Source organism: Dromiciops gliroides, chromosome 1 (genome assembly GCF_019393635.1).
Source record: "Dromiciops gliroides isolate mDroGli1 chromosome 1, mDroGli1.pri, whole genome shotgun sequence".
Taxonomy (NCBI): Eukaryota; Metazoa; Chordata; class Mammalia; order Microbiotheria; family Microbiotheriidae; genus Dromiciops; species Dromiciops gliroides.
The window spans coordinates 400,066,445-400,082,758 of NC_057861.1; the positions used below are offsets into that span (position 1 = coordinate 400,066,445).

At 38.7% G+C, this 16,314-nt stretch overlaps 1 protein-coding gene across 2 annotated transcripts in view; it reads left to right on the plus strand.

Moving 5' to 3' along the window:
• The first annotated feature begins 231 nt into the window (after positions 1 to 231).
• IL6ST (interleukin 6 cytokine family signal transducer) overlaps positions 232 to 16,314 on the plus strand; it is a 45,135-nt gene continuing 29,052 nt past the window's right edge. The window contains exons 1-5 of one of the 2 annotated variants that reach the window (XM_043975277.1): positions 232 to 482; positions 7,063 to 7,244; positions 10,391 to 10,470; positions 14,006 to 14,311; positions 15,871 to 15,991. In XM_043975277.1, the coding sequence (XP_043831212.1) occupies positions 7,141 to 7,244; positions 10,391 to 10,470; positions 14,006 to 14,311; positions 15,871 to 15,991 (611 nt within the window). In that variant the 5' untranslated portion in view covers positions 232 to 482; positions 7,063 to 7,140. The remainder of the gene's footprint in view (positions 483 to 7,062; positions 7,245 to 10,390; positions 10,471 to 14,005; positions 14,312 to 15,870; positions 15,992 to 16,314) is intronic. The other variant, XM_043975276.1, reaches the window with a different exon arrangement.

A 16,314-nucleotide genomic window follows, 5' to 3' on the forward strand; every position in this document is an offset into this window, starting at 1 on the left:
AGGCGAGGGCGGGCCTCCTCGTAGAGCGGGAGCTGCTGTCACTCCAGGCGCGCCGCTGGAATCCGGGACAACTGGAGCGGCGTTACGGGAATGGGCGCCCCCCAGTGCCCCGCCTCCCTGACCACCCGGCCAATGCTAGCGCCCGTCCGGTCGCGCCGGAGCCAATCAGAGTTCGCCCAGCTCGGGGCCTAGGGCTGGGGGCTAGAGTCCTCCGAGGTGGGGCAGTTAACTGGGCCTGGAGTGAAAACGGGCGGCGGCTTCCTGCCTGCCCGCCTATCTGTCTGCCCACCTCCGAGAAGTGGGGAGGTCGGAGCGGACGGACCCGGAGGCCGGCCAGGGGGCCGAGAAGCCCGAGCTCGGCGCGGGGACCGCCGCTACCCGCCGGAGCTAGGGCAGGCCCGGGGCCTGCCGCCGAGTTGGAGCTGGTGGGTGCAGGAGACATCGCTGGCGCTCGTAGCCGAAGCAGAGCGCCGCGGCCGCTGGTGAGGACGGAGGCCCGAGGGCCCGGGAGCGGGGGGGACTCCAGGGGCTGGGAGATGAGACTAGGGCGGGGGGACCCGAGAGGCTGAGGGGTGGAACTAGGGCAAGGGGCCCCCATGGGGGGAGCTGGGGAGGGAAGGACTGGAGGGACTGCGGGAGGGGGATACTTGAGGGGCTGGAGGCGGGGATCTAAAGGGCCATGGTTGGGGAAAATCTTAGGGGAGGGGGGAACTTGAGGGCCGGTGGGGGGGGGGATAACTTGAGGAAATAGGGGCAACTCCGGGCTCTGTGACGGACCTTGGGGCTGGTCACCACTAGGGACTTGCGGGGAGGAGGCGATTCGGGTTTTTGCTGGTTGCATAAAGGACGTGGGAGGACGAAGGGGGGGGGCGGCTCAGAATTGTCTGTATGAGGGTCGGGGGGATAGGACCTAGGCTCGATGTAAGAGTTATTGGGATTCGGGGCTCTGTGACTGTGCCTTCTCAATTTAAAAAAAAAACAAAAAACAGTGTCTGATTTCCCTGCCTGGAAATCCCCCTCATCCCTTTACTTCCAAGCCTCTACCTCTTTATTCTACTTCCCCAAATTTGTTTCCTCCCCAGAAGAAGTCGTGATCAGCATCTCCCCCAACTGAACCCCCATTCTCTTCCTACCCCCTAGAACTTTACACATCTCAGTTTCTCCTGGTTAAATTTTATTAGCTCTTTACTACTCTCTCTTCACCACTTGGTCCTAAAGTAGAATTAGTTCTTACTTTAGGTTTTCTACTTCACTTATCCTCCAGCTTTCTATCTAGACACGGTTATGTTTGGTTTTTATCTCCACAACAGCCAGATGCGTCGAAGTTCCCACTGCTTTTACCTTCAGTAGCGGTTCATCCTCCTCCTACTTCAAAGTTCACCTGCATACTTTGCCAGCTAATCCCATATACCACTCCAAAAGCTGCAGGCTCCACTGGGCTGCATTATACATGGTTTATTCTTCACTTAATGGCGTGAGACCTAAAATTTAAAGGTTATTATAAGCATCAAGTCACTGTTATTAAGAGGGAAAGGGGCTTTCTGTTTTTTAAGTCCCAACACGAGGCTTTGAAAACTCTGTTTTACTCCTCTTTCAGAACTTTTTCATCTGAGAAATACTACGGTATGAAAGCAGACATTGCAGTACACTTTCTCTTGGGTTCTGTCCTTTTCCTTTAAGGAGTAGAAATGGAATTCAGTCACAGAACCATATTTACCTTTTCAATCAACCCATTTTGTAGTAGCTAATTATTAGGTCAGGTTAAATCTTATAGAGGTGATTTAGGTTTTTTATATAGTCTACTGTGACTGAAAATTTGAAGCTGTGCCAACACCTAGAGAAACTTATTGACTAAGATCAGTATATGAGATGGTTACAGTTATTTTAATTCTATAAGTCTATAGTATCTTATACTTATTTTATGGAAAACTAACAGATACATTGATCGTTCAATTAAAACCCATATTTGTTCATTTTGAGTCTTACAATTGCCTTAGGATAGTTCTAAAAATGTTTTTAATCCCAAATGAAGTTTTAGAAGTGACAAAGTAAAATAAGCTGTACAGCAGTATTTCCCAGCCTAAAATATCTTTCAAATCATAATAATTGACCATCTCTCCCCTCTACCTCTGTGATAAAGTTCTCAGTGGATAAAGGGAGATCAGGAGCTTGTGGTGAAAGGAACAGGACTAGAGAAGAGGAGTAATTGTTTTTTTTAATGTGTAAGTTTTAATACAAAAGAACTAAAGAATTCTAGAATTGGAAGAGACCTCAGTAACCATCTAGTATAACCTCTTCACAAAAGAAACCTTCGGTGCTAAAAGTTTTGTGGATCCATAAACATTTGCTGAAGACACTCTCACACACACACACATACACGCACGCACGCACAGTTATATGTGTGTATAATCTTTCATTATATACTCCTCTGACACTGACACCACCCTAGTGCAGGTCCTTATCAACACGATGGACTATTGCAGTAGTCTGCCAATTGATCTCCTAGCCTCAACTCTCTCCCCACTCTGGTCTATCTCCCATCCAGCTGTCAAATTAAGCTTTCTAAAAGCCTGTGTGACCATGTCACACACACCTTCTCCCTTTCAGTCCGCTCCAGTGGCTCCCTAGTGCCTCTAGGATCAAATATAAAATTCTTTGTTGGGCTTTTAAAGCCTTTCATGACCTTCCCCCTTTCTACCTTTTGAGTATTCTTACAATTTACCTCCCGCCTTGTACTTTTTAATCTATTGACACTGGCCTTCTGCTGTTCCTCACAAAACACTCTTTTCACTGGTGCTTGCAAAGCTCTCCCTCTTTTCTGCTTCCTGGCCCAGCTAAAGTTCTGCCTTCTGCAAGAAACTTTCCCAAGCCCTCTAATTTTTCCCCCTGCTGTTCATCTCCAGCCTATCTTGTATATATTTTGTTTGTACATAAGTCTTTGCATGTTGTCTCAAAAGACTATGAGCTCCTTGAAAGCAGGGATTGTTTTTAACCATGACGAGCAATTAGCACATACTGTAGGTGTTTAGTAGATACTTGTTGACTGACTGTACTAGTAGGGGAGTGGGAAAACACCCATTTCTGGGGTGTTTTCCCCTCAGCTCAGCTAAATTATTTGTCTCTGTTATTGTCAGTACTATGTTATACTGATTCAGGCTTCTTAGAAGTAACATAGAGTTCAGTGTTAAGGGACAGGATAACATAGAAGATAGAGTGCCAGACACTTAATTTTTGTGAGCCTTAGTTTCCTTAATCTGTAACATTGAGGGAGTTAGCCTCCAAAGACCTCCATGATTCTAAGAAACACTATTAAAAGATAATTTAGAAACAGCATTCCTGTCCAGAACTGCAATTTGATCATGGCTTGTTTGATATCCTGATCTTGAATTGCAATATTTTGTGCTTATTTTAAAATATTTGCAACAATGAATACTGAATAAACGTTTTCATTATCTTCATATTAAGAGAACTAGACTGGATGTCAAGAGATATTTCTTCAAGCCCTGCCTCTGCTGCTAACTAGCTATGGAAACTTGGTCAAGGCTTTTAACTTTTCAAGGTTCCTTCCAGTTCTTAAAGAACTCACTGTTTCCTCACAGTTGTTCAGTTGTTTCAGTTGTATCCAACTCTTTGTGACCTTATTTGGGGTTTTCTTGGCAAAGATACTGGAGTGGTTCACCATTTCTTTCTCCAGTTCATTTTACAAATAAGGAAACCGAGGCAAACAGAGTTAAGTGACTTGCACAGAGTCACACAGCTAGTAAGTATTTGAGGCCAGATTTGAACTCAGAAAGATGAGCCTTCCTCACTCCACCACCTAGCTGTGCCTTTCTCACAGTATGTCCAGTAATTTTTGATGAACATTAAGGATATTGAATATACAAAATTTAGATCTGTTAGTTTGTTAGGTAAGACATGTAAATTAAGCTAATGTCTACTGATACTTAATACTTTTGGAATCTGATTCTAAAAGAAAATTGGAAATGAGTTATGTCTAAGCAATTATTTTAGCTATTTTCTTTTAGAAAATCCATATTTAGAAATTACTGGCTTTATTAGGAATTCTCAGATTATAAAAAAAAACCTAAGTGAGATAGTCAACAAATATTTGTTAAATGAGTGCTGTATACAAGGAACTCAAATAGGTTCTAGAAATAGAGAAATAAGACAGACTCAGCTCCCAAGGGGCTCACCACTTAATCATTTAGAGGCCTACCTAGTCTGCTGTCATCCAGTTGTCAGAAATCACATACTGAAATTTTTGTCTAAATTAGTATCTTTTTTTTTTAATACATAGCTTGGGAAAGATATTTTATGTTTATTGCCTTTTCCATAAGCATTCATGACAAATAGTTTCTACTATTATATTCCTAAGGAACCATGTGCCTGGCTGGCATCCTATAACCATTAGCTGAAAAAATGTATGACAGTAGGAATGATTAATATATTCAAGTGTCCTAAAACTCTGTCATCAGGAATTAGATAAGTCCCTGATTCTTCTCCTACAAATATCCACAACCTATGCTCAAGCCTGAAAATCATGCTCAAATTTTGTTCTCAACAGCTAACCAAGTTCTGTGTCCCTCAAAATCGCTCTACGCTAACAGGATGATCTGTCCTTATAATCTTGCTCTCAAACAAGTTCATTAACAGAAAAATAGTGCCCAGAATGTGGATAGTAATAATTGTATGGCCTCCTGCCCTGATTAGACCATATTTGGAAAATTGTTTCTAATTTGATGTGTAGTGGTCTAAAATTCTAGCTATGATGTCTAAAATCTAATGAGTGGTCGCCTTAAATTAGAAGCTTTAGCAAGAGTTTAAACTTTTAAGCATTTATTAAAGTGCATCAGAAGTTAGTGAAGAGAGAGAGAGAGAGAGAGAGAGAGAGAGAGAGAGAGAGAGAGAGAGAGGTAAAAAGAAAACTTCATCTAACTGTCTGAGAGAGCCCAGCATCTGTCCTCCCACCAAGCTCCAGTCCCAAAATGAAAGGCCTCACTGCTCCCAGAAGTCTCCTGTGAAACAGGAAACAGGGCTGTTCACACACATAACTCCAAGCTAATTGGTTGGTAGCTCTGATTGACAGGACCCACAGGCAGCATACATCACTTCCTGATGCTGAGAAACCCCAGAAAAGGTCACTTCCGGACACTAAAGTCACATGCTTTCTTTTCATGTCCAGAGCCCATAATGTCCCAGCAGGGGGTGTCATTCAAATTCTCACAGATGCATTTCATTTTAGGAAGAGCCTTGCCAAGTTAGAGCAGGTTCAGAGAAGGTCAGTCAGGAGAGTAAAAGGGACTTGAAACCATGACATAGTGAAAAGTGGTTAAATGTATTGGAATTTTTTAGCTCGAATAAGAGAAGGCTTGAAGGAATGGTAAAAATGACAATAATATTCATATATTTAATAGATTGCCATGTAGTAGAAGAGAGATTAGACTCATTTTATTGGCCCAAAGGGCAGAGCTAGGACCAATAGGTAGAAGTTACAGAATGGCAGATATCTTGATATAAAGAATAATTTAACAATTAAAACTGTTCCCCAGTAAAACTTTTCATTTTAGGTGTTCAAGTAAAAGCTAGACAGTAACCTGTGGAGGGAAAAGGTTAGCTTGCATGTACAGAGATCCTTGTTCCAGGTTGGGGTTGGACTAAATGATCCTTGAGGGCTTTTCCAAACCTCAGATTCAGTGGTTAACTTAAATTTTAAATATGTTGAATTTGAAGTAATGCTGGTAAAGCAAAGTGAATTCCCCACTAGACAATTGAAGTGACTGGGTTGGGTTTTTTAAAGCATATAATTGGCTATAATAGTTTCTGACAGTTTACCTTATTTCCTTTGTTTACATAGTGAACTCCTTATCATTTTATTTTGGTAACTAAAAAAAATCATCTGATTCTAATTGTTGTATTTTTTAAAACAGTCTCTTATCGTTGTACAGTCTTTTTGTTTTCTATTTTGTTTACCTCTTGTTTTCAAGATTTCAATTTTTATGCTTGTTTGGGGGTTATTGATTTTTTGGTTGTTTCTTAGTCTCATTACTTACGTGTTTAATTCATTGATCTTTGCATTCTCTGTTGTTATTATGTGCTTAAAGATATAAATTGTCTCCTGCACCTGTTTTATGTATACCCCACAAAGTTTACATTGTTTCTGTTGTTGTTGTTTTTTAAAGAATTAATTTCCCTCCCCAAATCAACACTTAATCCTGATAACTTTATTTTTTTTTTGAGAGGCAAGGGGGGTTAAGTGACTTGCCCAGGGTCCCACAGCTAGTAAGTGTTAAGTGTCTGAGGCCGGCTTTGAACTCGGGTCCTCCTGAATCCAGGGCTGGTGCTCTATCCACTGCACCACCTAGCTGCCCCCTACATTGTTTTTTTTTAATACAGTAATGTATGTTTCTATGAATGTTCTTTAAAACAGGTTATTCTTTAGGGTTACATTGTTTAATCTTTATTTAGTTCTGAATCCTTTCTTAACATATGCATTATTACATATGATATTTATTAGTTTATAAATAATTAACTATTTCTGCATTTCTATGTTTGTCTATGAATGCTTTATGCCCAAGTGCATGGTTAGTTTTTGCAAAGTAATAAAATTCTGAAAAATATGTATTCCTGAATATTCTCAATTTCAGTTCTGTTCAGATCTTAGCTTCTCCTTGTTTATCTTTGTTATGTTTTTCTGTGCCTGATGGAGGCATGTTGAAGGCTTAAATAATTGTTCTGTTGTCTTGACCTTCCTGTCGTTTGATTAGCTTTTCTTTTAAGTACTTAGATGCTATGCCATTCAGTGCATGTATATATTTAAAATTGATATTTTATTATCTGTGATGACTTTTAACATTATATAAACCCCTTGCTTATTTCTTTTGATCATGACTATTTTTGTCTTGTCTGAAATGTTTTTACTTACTCCTGGTTGTTTTGGTTTTTTTAATTTGGTTGAGGTATAAGTTCTACTCAACTTTTCATTTTAACCTAGTGTGAATCTGATTTTTAAGTATATTTCATATAAACAAATTATTGGATTTGCTTTCTGATCCTTTTTGCTAGACATTGTAGTGACGCAGAAAGGGTGCTAAATTTGGAGTCAAAGAAACGTATTTGAGTTCTGGCTGTACCACTCGCTGTATGATCTTGGACAAGACATTTAACATCTGTGCACTTCAGTTCCTCATCTGTAAAGATACCTTTCAGCTCAAAAGTCATGATTCTCTAACACTCTTCTATTTATGGTGAGTTCATCCCATTCATAGTTAGGATTAGATTTGTTTTTCTTTCCATGTCCTATTAAAAAATTTTTTTCCTATATACTCCTCTCCCTATTTAGAAGAAAAAATTTGGGTAATAAGCACAAGGTGTCTGTTATTTATATCGTTTAGAAGAATATAATACACCAATCCATATCACTGACTCTTGAACTGTTCTTTTTCCCTACCTTGCTCCCCCTGCTGGCATAACCAGTCTTTTATAGTTGTAGTTTGTGTCTATTCATCCCATTTCCAACTTTATGCCCTATCAGTCTGTCTTGGACTTGTCTCCTGTTTCTTTTCTTTTCTTTTCCTTTCTTTTCTTTTCCTTTCTTTTCTTTTCTTTTCTTTTTTTTTTTCCTTTCCTTTCCTTTCCTTTCTTTTCTTTTCTTTTCTTTTCTTTTCTTTTCTTTTCTTTCCTTTTGGCAATGAGGGTTAAGTGACTTGCCCAGGGTTACACAGCTAGTAAGTATCAAGTGTCTGAGGCCAGAATTGAACTCAGGTCCTCCTGAATCCAGGGCCGGTGCTTTATCCACTGCACCACCTAGTTGCCCTCTCCCTTAAGATTTATTAAGACATGTTATCCAGGTTTTTCTTTGATCATGATTTTAGATAATTCTATTATTCTTAATAAAAAATTTTTAATAAATTTTTACAAGTATTTATTATGTTATCCTTCTGTGTCTCCCTTCCCATTTGAACAAAAAAAGAAAAAACCCTCAACAGGTGGTCCTTGTGAGTAGAGAGAAAGGGACAGATGCAAGAGATTTTATGGAGATAGAATCAACAAGACTTGGCAAATGATTGAATATGTGAGGGAGAGGGAGAAGTCAAAGAGAATATCAGGGTTCAGAAGTTGGGATACAGGAAGGATGATGGCATCCCTTGGAAGAAATAAGGAAATTAGTGAGAGGGAGGAATAGGTTTTGGAGAAAATCTTCTCTTTTAGACACAGAAAGTTGGAGATAACTACAAAATTTCCGATTAGAAATGTCCAGTAGACAGTTGGTGATGAACTAGAGCTCAGAAGAGGATAAAGAGAGATACAGAGATTTAAGAGTCATCTACATAGAGATGATTATTATCCCTGGGGAGCTGATGAAACCACATAGAGAAGAGAAGAAAGGGTACAGCTAGATGGCGAAGTGGATAAAGCACTGGCCCTGGATTCAGGAGGACCTGAGTTCAAATCTGGCCTCAGACACTTGACACTCACTAGCTATGTGACCCTGGGCAAGTCACTTAACCCTCGTTGCCCCACCAAAAAAAAAAAAAGAAGAAGAAGAAGAGAAGAGGGCCCAGGATAGAACCTTGGCGTACACCCACAGTTAGAGGATGCAATACAGATGATGATCCAGAAAAAGAAAGGAATAGCTAGACAAGTAGAAGGGAGAATCCAGAGAATGCAGATTCAGGAAGCCCAAGGAGGAAAGAGTGTTCAACAGTGTCAGAAACTACAGAAAGGAAAGGTGAGGACTGAAAAAAGGTCATTGAATTTGGCAGTGAAGTTTTCGTAGGTAACTTTTGAGAAAGCAGTTTTAGTTGAATAGTGATGAGAATGCAGTTTGCAAGAGTTGAGAAAAGAAGAAGTGGAGATGATTAAAGTTGAAATACAGAGAATGAATGAATTCCTAAAGGGAACAAGTATCAAAAAAAAAAAAGAAAGAGGACTGAAAATTAGCTTTTTGCAATAAGATTAGTTTTTTTGCTAAACATAGTTATTACCCACAAAGGCAAGTTATATGCACCAGGATGTGGAAATGGCCTTGTGAAATAAAATGCTTCATTATAATGGAGTTTTGCTTGTTACTAATTTTTCATTGAAAAAATGAAATAATTCTGTAGCACTGAAATGCATTCTTTATTTGCATAAGACCTGCAAATCTTCCTTGAAATAAGTATTGCATCAGAGGTAGTATAGAATCTATGTATGATCTTTAGCAAAATTTTAACTGCATTCCCTTTTTTCTTTGTAAGATTAGTTCACAATTAAATTTGTTTCATGTTTTATATTTGTTTTATGCTTATATTTTGTATTATGTTTTAATAAGCATCAGTTAAACAAGCTATTAAGTTAATGGTGGGTGTGTGTATATATATGTATATGGTATATATGTGGTAGTCAAGGGGTGTGTATGTATATATATATATATATATATGTTAGTCAATGGTGTGTGTGGGTGTGTATGTATGTATGTATACACACACACACACATACACCTACATGGTAGTTAAGGACCATGGATTTAATTTGTGGTAGCCTGGTAAGCCCATATTGTCTTTTTTTTGTAGATATGTTGAACATTTTCTAACCCCTCTCCACCACCCTCATCTTGAAGCAACAAAATAGAATGAGCTATATCCCTAGGTTTGGCAACAGAGAAGGCAGTCAGTAGACTAGCCACAAGTCAAATACACCTTCCATGATAGTATATTTTGTTGTTTTAAGATTCATAAATAATAGTGTTAAGCTAATAATAACACCTAGTCCAAGTAAGTCATATATTTGGTAATTAGGCAGCAGGATTTTTCAGTTTAGGATGCACACCTTATGGGGTTAGTTCCTATATCTGTGCCGTTTCTTATTTTAAGTTTGTATACTCTATATAGTATGTAAATATGCACATATACCTTGATTTTCTCCATGTTCTCTTAACCTCAGAGTTTTCATTCTGCAAATCTAGACCAACAACAATAAAAGCTCACCTCATATAATACCTACTGTATACCAGGCACTGTGCTAAGTGCTTTATAAATATCATCTCATTTGATGTCTCATCAACCCTGCAAGGCAGGTACTGTTATTGTCCTCATTTTACAGTTGAGAGGAAACTGAGGCAAACAGAGGCTAAGTGACTTGCCTAAGGTCATACAGCTGGTAAGTGTCTGAGGTCAGGTCTTCCACATTCCAGGCCCAGTGTCCTTGAGCCACCTAGTGGCCTGAATATTTGACATAGCCATAACTTTAGTAGAGAGGCATGGGGTAGAAAGAAACATTCTATAAGACTTAAAGCTCTGCTTCACATTTTTCATTGGCAATAGTTATCAGCAGGAAAAAAGAATTTTAGAATTCTCAAATTTGTATTTAAAAATTACTGTGATTGCTTACAATATTTGTATGTTTCTTACAGGAATCTATGCAAGATGCTGGCTCTATGGACTTGGACAGCACAAGCTTTGTTTATTTTCCTCACTCTTGATTCAGTAGGAGGTAAGAGTAATAGTATAAAAACAGTATGAAATTAATTGTTATGGCTGTTCTTTCGATTGTCACAGCTATAGCAATGCCAGTGTAACTTCATTTATAGCATTAAATACATGCTGTCTGCAAAGCACTCTTCTGGGCATTGGGGTTAGTTATACTGACAAGTGAAATAGTCCCTGCCCACAAGAAGTTGACATTACCAGGAGTGCTACAATAAATAATAAGTACATTTTAAAATATAATTTCAGGGGGCAGCTGGGTAGCACAGTGGATAGAGCACCAGCCCTGGAGTCAGGAGTACCTGAGTTCAAATCTGGCCTCAGACACTTAACACTTACTAGCTGTGTGACCCCGGGCAAGTCACTTAACCCCAATTGCCTCACTAAATATATATATATAATTTCAGGAGAGAGAGGACTATATCAGAGGGGTCAGGAAACACTTTAAAGTAGGTAGTATTTGAGCTAGGCCAAGTTCAGGCATTATTAATAAAAATAGCTATTAATGACAGTTACCAACAAAAAGGACATTCTTTGACAACCTATTATATATTTTAATATATTTGCTTGGTGGGTTGACATCATAAAAACTAATCATTGTCCAAATGCCTTACTAAGCAGTTATCTGAAATTTAATAATTATTTTACTGAGTATCAGTAGAAGAGATGTCGCCATATTTTTCTACCCCTATGTCAGAGGAGCTAAAAGTGTTGCTGGATACAGAGGAAAGAATGCTTTTCTGTCAGGAGTCATGTTGGTCCTGCACAGCAGGGATCAACCATCTCCATAGACCTAAAAGTAGTCAACAGTTTGTGGTGATGTTAAATAGGGAAGAAGAAGGAAAAATGGAAAAAAAAAGGGGGGGGAAAAGGAAGGAATAGAGAGGAGCAAAAGAAAGGATGGAGTTAGAAATAAAAACATACTCAGTTTAATCTGTGGTTTAGGAGCTTCTGATTCGTAGTTAATATATCTGAAGAGTGAGGGGGGAGGCAAGTGGGCAATCGATTGAGCAGGCCAAAGGGACTGGTCACTAATGGTAGAAGGGTTCATAATTTTATGAGGTCTCAGATACTCTGGGCTTAATAAGAATAGGGAAGAGGATGAAAAGGGGAAGAGATACTCAGGGGGGAAAGGTTAACTTAAAATTGAATTAAGAGGAAGAAAAGTCCTTATTCAAAATGAGGTATTCCACATGAACTACAATTCCTAAGTTTTTAAAAATTATAATAATTTCAGTGGAAAACTTATAAAATATATACTTCAAAAGTTTTCATTTAAAATTTTTTGCTAACTTGAGGTCATCATGAACAACAGTTGTACTGTATACAATGATTCCCTGAACAGCTACTGTCCTTATACTAAATGGCCCCAGATTTATGTGTTTTTGTAGTCCTCTGTATTTTATGTTTCTATTATCTCCTGACATCATCTGTCACTTTAATGTGTTCTGCTTCAGTGTGCTCTCTTTTTTAAAAAGCATTTTTTCAAAAAGCATTTCAGCTTTTTAAAACTCTAAATCTGTGGCATATATTTCCTGCTGAAACCATTCATCATGAGAGAGCCCTCCAGTCTCTGTGTGAATTAGTCACTACCTCTAGAATGGTAACAATGATAAAGGCAGGCAGTCTTGTGCTGATAATGAAGCTGGCAAATTTACCCTCTGGTCTTTGAAAAGGGAACTCTAGGAAACAATGGCAAGAGTAATTGAAAAGGGGGAGAAAAACCTCTTGTAGATACACATCTGCTGGCATATAGCTGCCCAAGCAGGGGGGAGGAACAGCGGAGGAGTCTCTGGAGAAAGGGTCTCAGATCTGTGGGGTTCTATTCACTACTAGCAGAAGAGCCAAGACAAATGAGAAGCATGGAGAGAGTGGGCCTTACTGTGTTAGATGCCTCAAGAGAGTTGTTACTATAATCAAAGTAAAGATGAACTCCAGTGACATTGAAAAAGACATTTTCCTTAGACTCAGCTTATGACTGGTACATAAAGAAAAAGATTTCAGGCCATTTTGTGACACCTGCTTCCCCGAAAAGTCATCCATATATACTTAGGGGAGTGTGACCTAGAGGAGCCCAGGGCACTCATCTTCCAAATATGCTTTTACATACAACTGGATGACAATTATAATTATAAGAAAGTTAACATTTATATAGCACCTCTGTGTGCCAGGCACTGTCCTAAGTGGTATGACCTCACTTGAGCCTCACAATAACCCTTCAAGGTAGGTGCTATTATTATCCCCATTTTACAGATGAAACTGAGACAAACAGAGGCTAGGGGACATGCCCAGGGTCATTCAGCTGGCAAGTGTCTGAGATGGGACTTGAATTCAGGTCTTTCTAACTCTAGGTTCTGTGCTCTATCCATTGTGTCAGGAACGCCCCGTAATTACAGCTATCGTTTATATAGCTCCCACTTAAAGCTTTATAAATATCATCTGATTTAATCACCTAGAAGGACACACCAGCACTTTGATCTGTTAAATACCTTATCTCGTCCTTGTTCCCCTCCACGTTTGCAGTTTACAACACCAACTCCTCAAGGACTTTTCATCCCATAGTTTTTATCTGTTTTCTCACCAACCTTCCATAAAGGATCCACTAAAGAACTTTCTACTGAGGTTACCCTTGTACCACACAGGTTGTGCAGCTGTCTCATTCTTCTTTTTATGTGACTGTCCTGTCACCTTTTTCAGTCATGCTTGTCTTCATCAACTTTTTTTTTTTTTAAACATTTCTTGATGGCAAGAATGATTAAAAGGAGTAAAGATAGGGCTGGTGACCCTGACTATAGTACTGCAGCAGGAAGTTTCTTTTTTAGTCAGAGTGCATCCTATCGAGGCTCCTAAGGAAGACAAAAGTTTTCAACTTTAATATACCTTAGGTTATGATAAGAAAGCTTAAGAAATAAAAGCCAGCTTCATAGGGAATATAATGAGTAGCAATAGCAGTTGGGAACAAGGTCTAATAACGATATAGCCCCAGATAGTAATGGGAATTGCCTAGTACAGTGCCTGGCATATCATAGATTGTTACTTGTTGATTGATTGATGTGGCTCCTTCTCTTAGAGAAGCCAGAGAAAATTTGAGCAGGCAGGTTGTCTTAGGAGCAGCACAGCCCAGGTGATCTTAAAACTTCCTTGAGACTATTGTACATTACAAAGATCTTGTGTAGACCCAGGGAAAGGAGAATGTATACATAGGAGCTTTGTGAGGGAAAGGATAATTGGCAGTTGTTTGGCATAGGATAATAGTTATTTCATGAAACAAAGAAATAGAGAAGTTGTTGGTTTTTTTAATTCATATCTTTTCCTGAGAGCACTTCAAGAGAAATCAGGACAAGGTGCTAAAGACAACAAAACCAAGAACAGTCATGGTAGGATTAACTTGGATCTAATTGTGTCCGTGAGTTATTCAGTTATTAGCAATCATTATTGAATCTGCCCTATTTCAAACAAACAGGTTTCCCCAAAACTGAAAAATATGATTATTTTCTACAAAACATGTCTGATTCACATGTTCTATTTTGTTTCCTTTTAAGGTGAAATTATAAAACCATGTGGTCACATCATCCCAGAATCTCCAGTTGTAGCACCTAATACTACTTTCACAGCGATTTGTGTTTTAGATGAAGAATGTTCAAATGGTCAGGGAATAAATGCCAGTCACATTCTCTGGAAAATAAAAAACACCTGGGTTCCTAAAGAACAATACACTATCATAAATAGAACAGCTGCCAGCGTTACATTTGAAGATGTATCTTCATTAGGTAGTCTACTAACATGCAACATTTTACTCTATGGACAGATTGAACAGACTGTTTATGGAATCCAAATCAGAATAGGCTGTAAGTATATCTATTTCTTTTAAGAATTAACTTTAATTTTATTAATGCTAAATTGTTTCTCCTTTTTTGGTTAATACTAACCACTGAAGTGCTCTTCTTCTTTGTGACATAGAGACAACTGAGTTTCTCAAAGCTCTGTTGGTAGAATACAGTCCTTAAGAGATTCTTCCAGACAGCAGCAGCTATAGGGCTGGTATCAAACCATACTTCTGGGTTATGAGAACCAGGGTAGCAGACGGCCTTTTCAACAGGCAATCACATCAAGAGACTTATGGGAAAACCAGGTTTATTACAAGAGACATGAACATGCATGGGAAGCCAACGGGCTCGAAGATTTTACAGAAGTTTACATTTTTATAATAACAGGACAAAGGGAGGAGAAGATACCAGGAAGGACCATGACATGGGAGGGGAAACAGTACAGCAAAGGTGGGGAGAAAACAGATGAGACCACCTCCCACAGGGAGGAGCAAAGTGTTGGCAAAAGCTTCATTCTTTTCCCTTAGGAACTGCTAGGCTATGAAAATAAGAGGGATGGCTTATCTGCAAAAGACCCCAGCAGCACAAGCATTATCCTAGCCTGGCACAGACTGGCTAGTGCCTGTCTTGCTTCCCACGGACACATAGGAAATCCAGCTTGGGATGCAGCAGCATAGTATGTCAGCTCAGGGGGATCTTTGTCCTTACACATTCAGAGCCTCCTGCATGCCTTAAGACCATTGTGTCTGGAAAATATGGCAGCTCAAAAAGACAAGTTCAGGGGGCCCCTTAACAGTCTTCAGAGGATGGATATGCAGCTGTAGATGGGTCCATATCAAAAGCAGGGGAATGAAAAGGCATCAGCAACTTCACTCTGAATCTGATGACCTCTAAGCGCCATGTATTAGGGGGTCAAATGATGAGCAGATAAGTCTAGATATTAGGCTCCCACAGAAAATGTCCTTGCTTCTGAAACTTCAGGAGGAAAGCTCTAATGCATGTGAATTGCTATAAAATACATCTTTGAAATCCAGAAAAGAAAATTCCCATTACTATTTGAAAAAGAACTTCAAGTTCTTTCAAATAAACATAACCAAGCTCACCATCCCTGGAGTTAGTAATCAGGCTTGTGTGTTATTAAATTAGCTTCTTAACATTTTCCCACCTTCAGCTATTTCTTTTACATCCACTGGAGATCCATCAATATTGACAGTAAATTGCTAAATATTAACAAGTTACTTTAACTTTTATAAAAATAGGGAAGAGGGCTGATATCTTTACATGTAACTGGAAAATAATAAAATACTTTTATGAATAAAAAAAGAAATAAACTTAGTCAGTGAAGATTTAGGAATAAGGCTATAATACAGATATTTGCTCACAGGAAAATATGACTCACTAACTGGGAAAAAGTCTCAACCTTTAAATTTAAAATCATTGATCCTTTCTTTGCTGGTACCTTTTGCCACAGCCTTTTTTTGTATGTATCTTTACCTAATTTAGGCTGTAGGTGAAAATGACAATATATAATTGAGTGATAAGTGAAGTATTTGCCTTAATAAATGCTATTTTGTATATAGGGCTTCCAGAGAAACCAAAAAAATTGAGTTGCATTGTGAATGGTCAAAGTAACATGAAGTGTCAGTGGGACCCTGGAAAGGAAACACATTTGGATACAACATATGTTTTAAAGTCAAAATGGTAAGTTGCTTGGCGAAATGGTTTGAATGCTGACTTTGCAAAATAATCCTTGATAAAAAGTTTTATTTTTTTCTTGTTAGGCAGCAATAATGTCAAAATGACCGTTTTTAATAGACTTTGTTTTTTGAATTTTTAACTTTTTTTTAATATTTCATGTGTGAGGGTAACTTGCTTTTGCTTTTTTTGTCGTTGTTCCATCTTAGGGAGAAAAGGTGAAAGGACATGTTTTCAGTTCCTGTATTCAAATGGAGTCTGTTTTCTAATTTATTTGGAAAATGCAATTAGTTAAAAGCTCAGCTCATTATTTTCATTCACTTTCATTT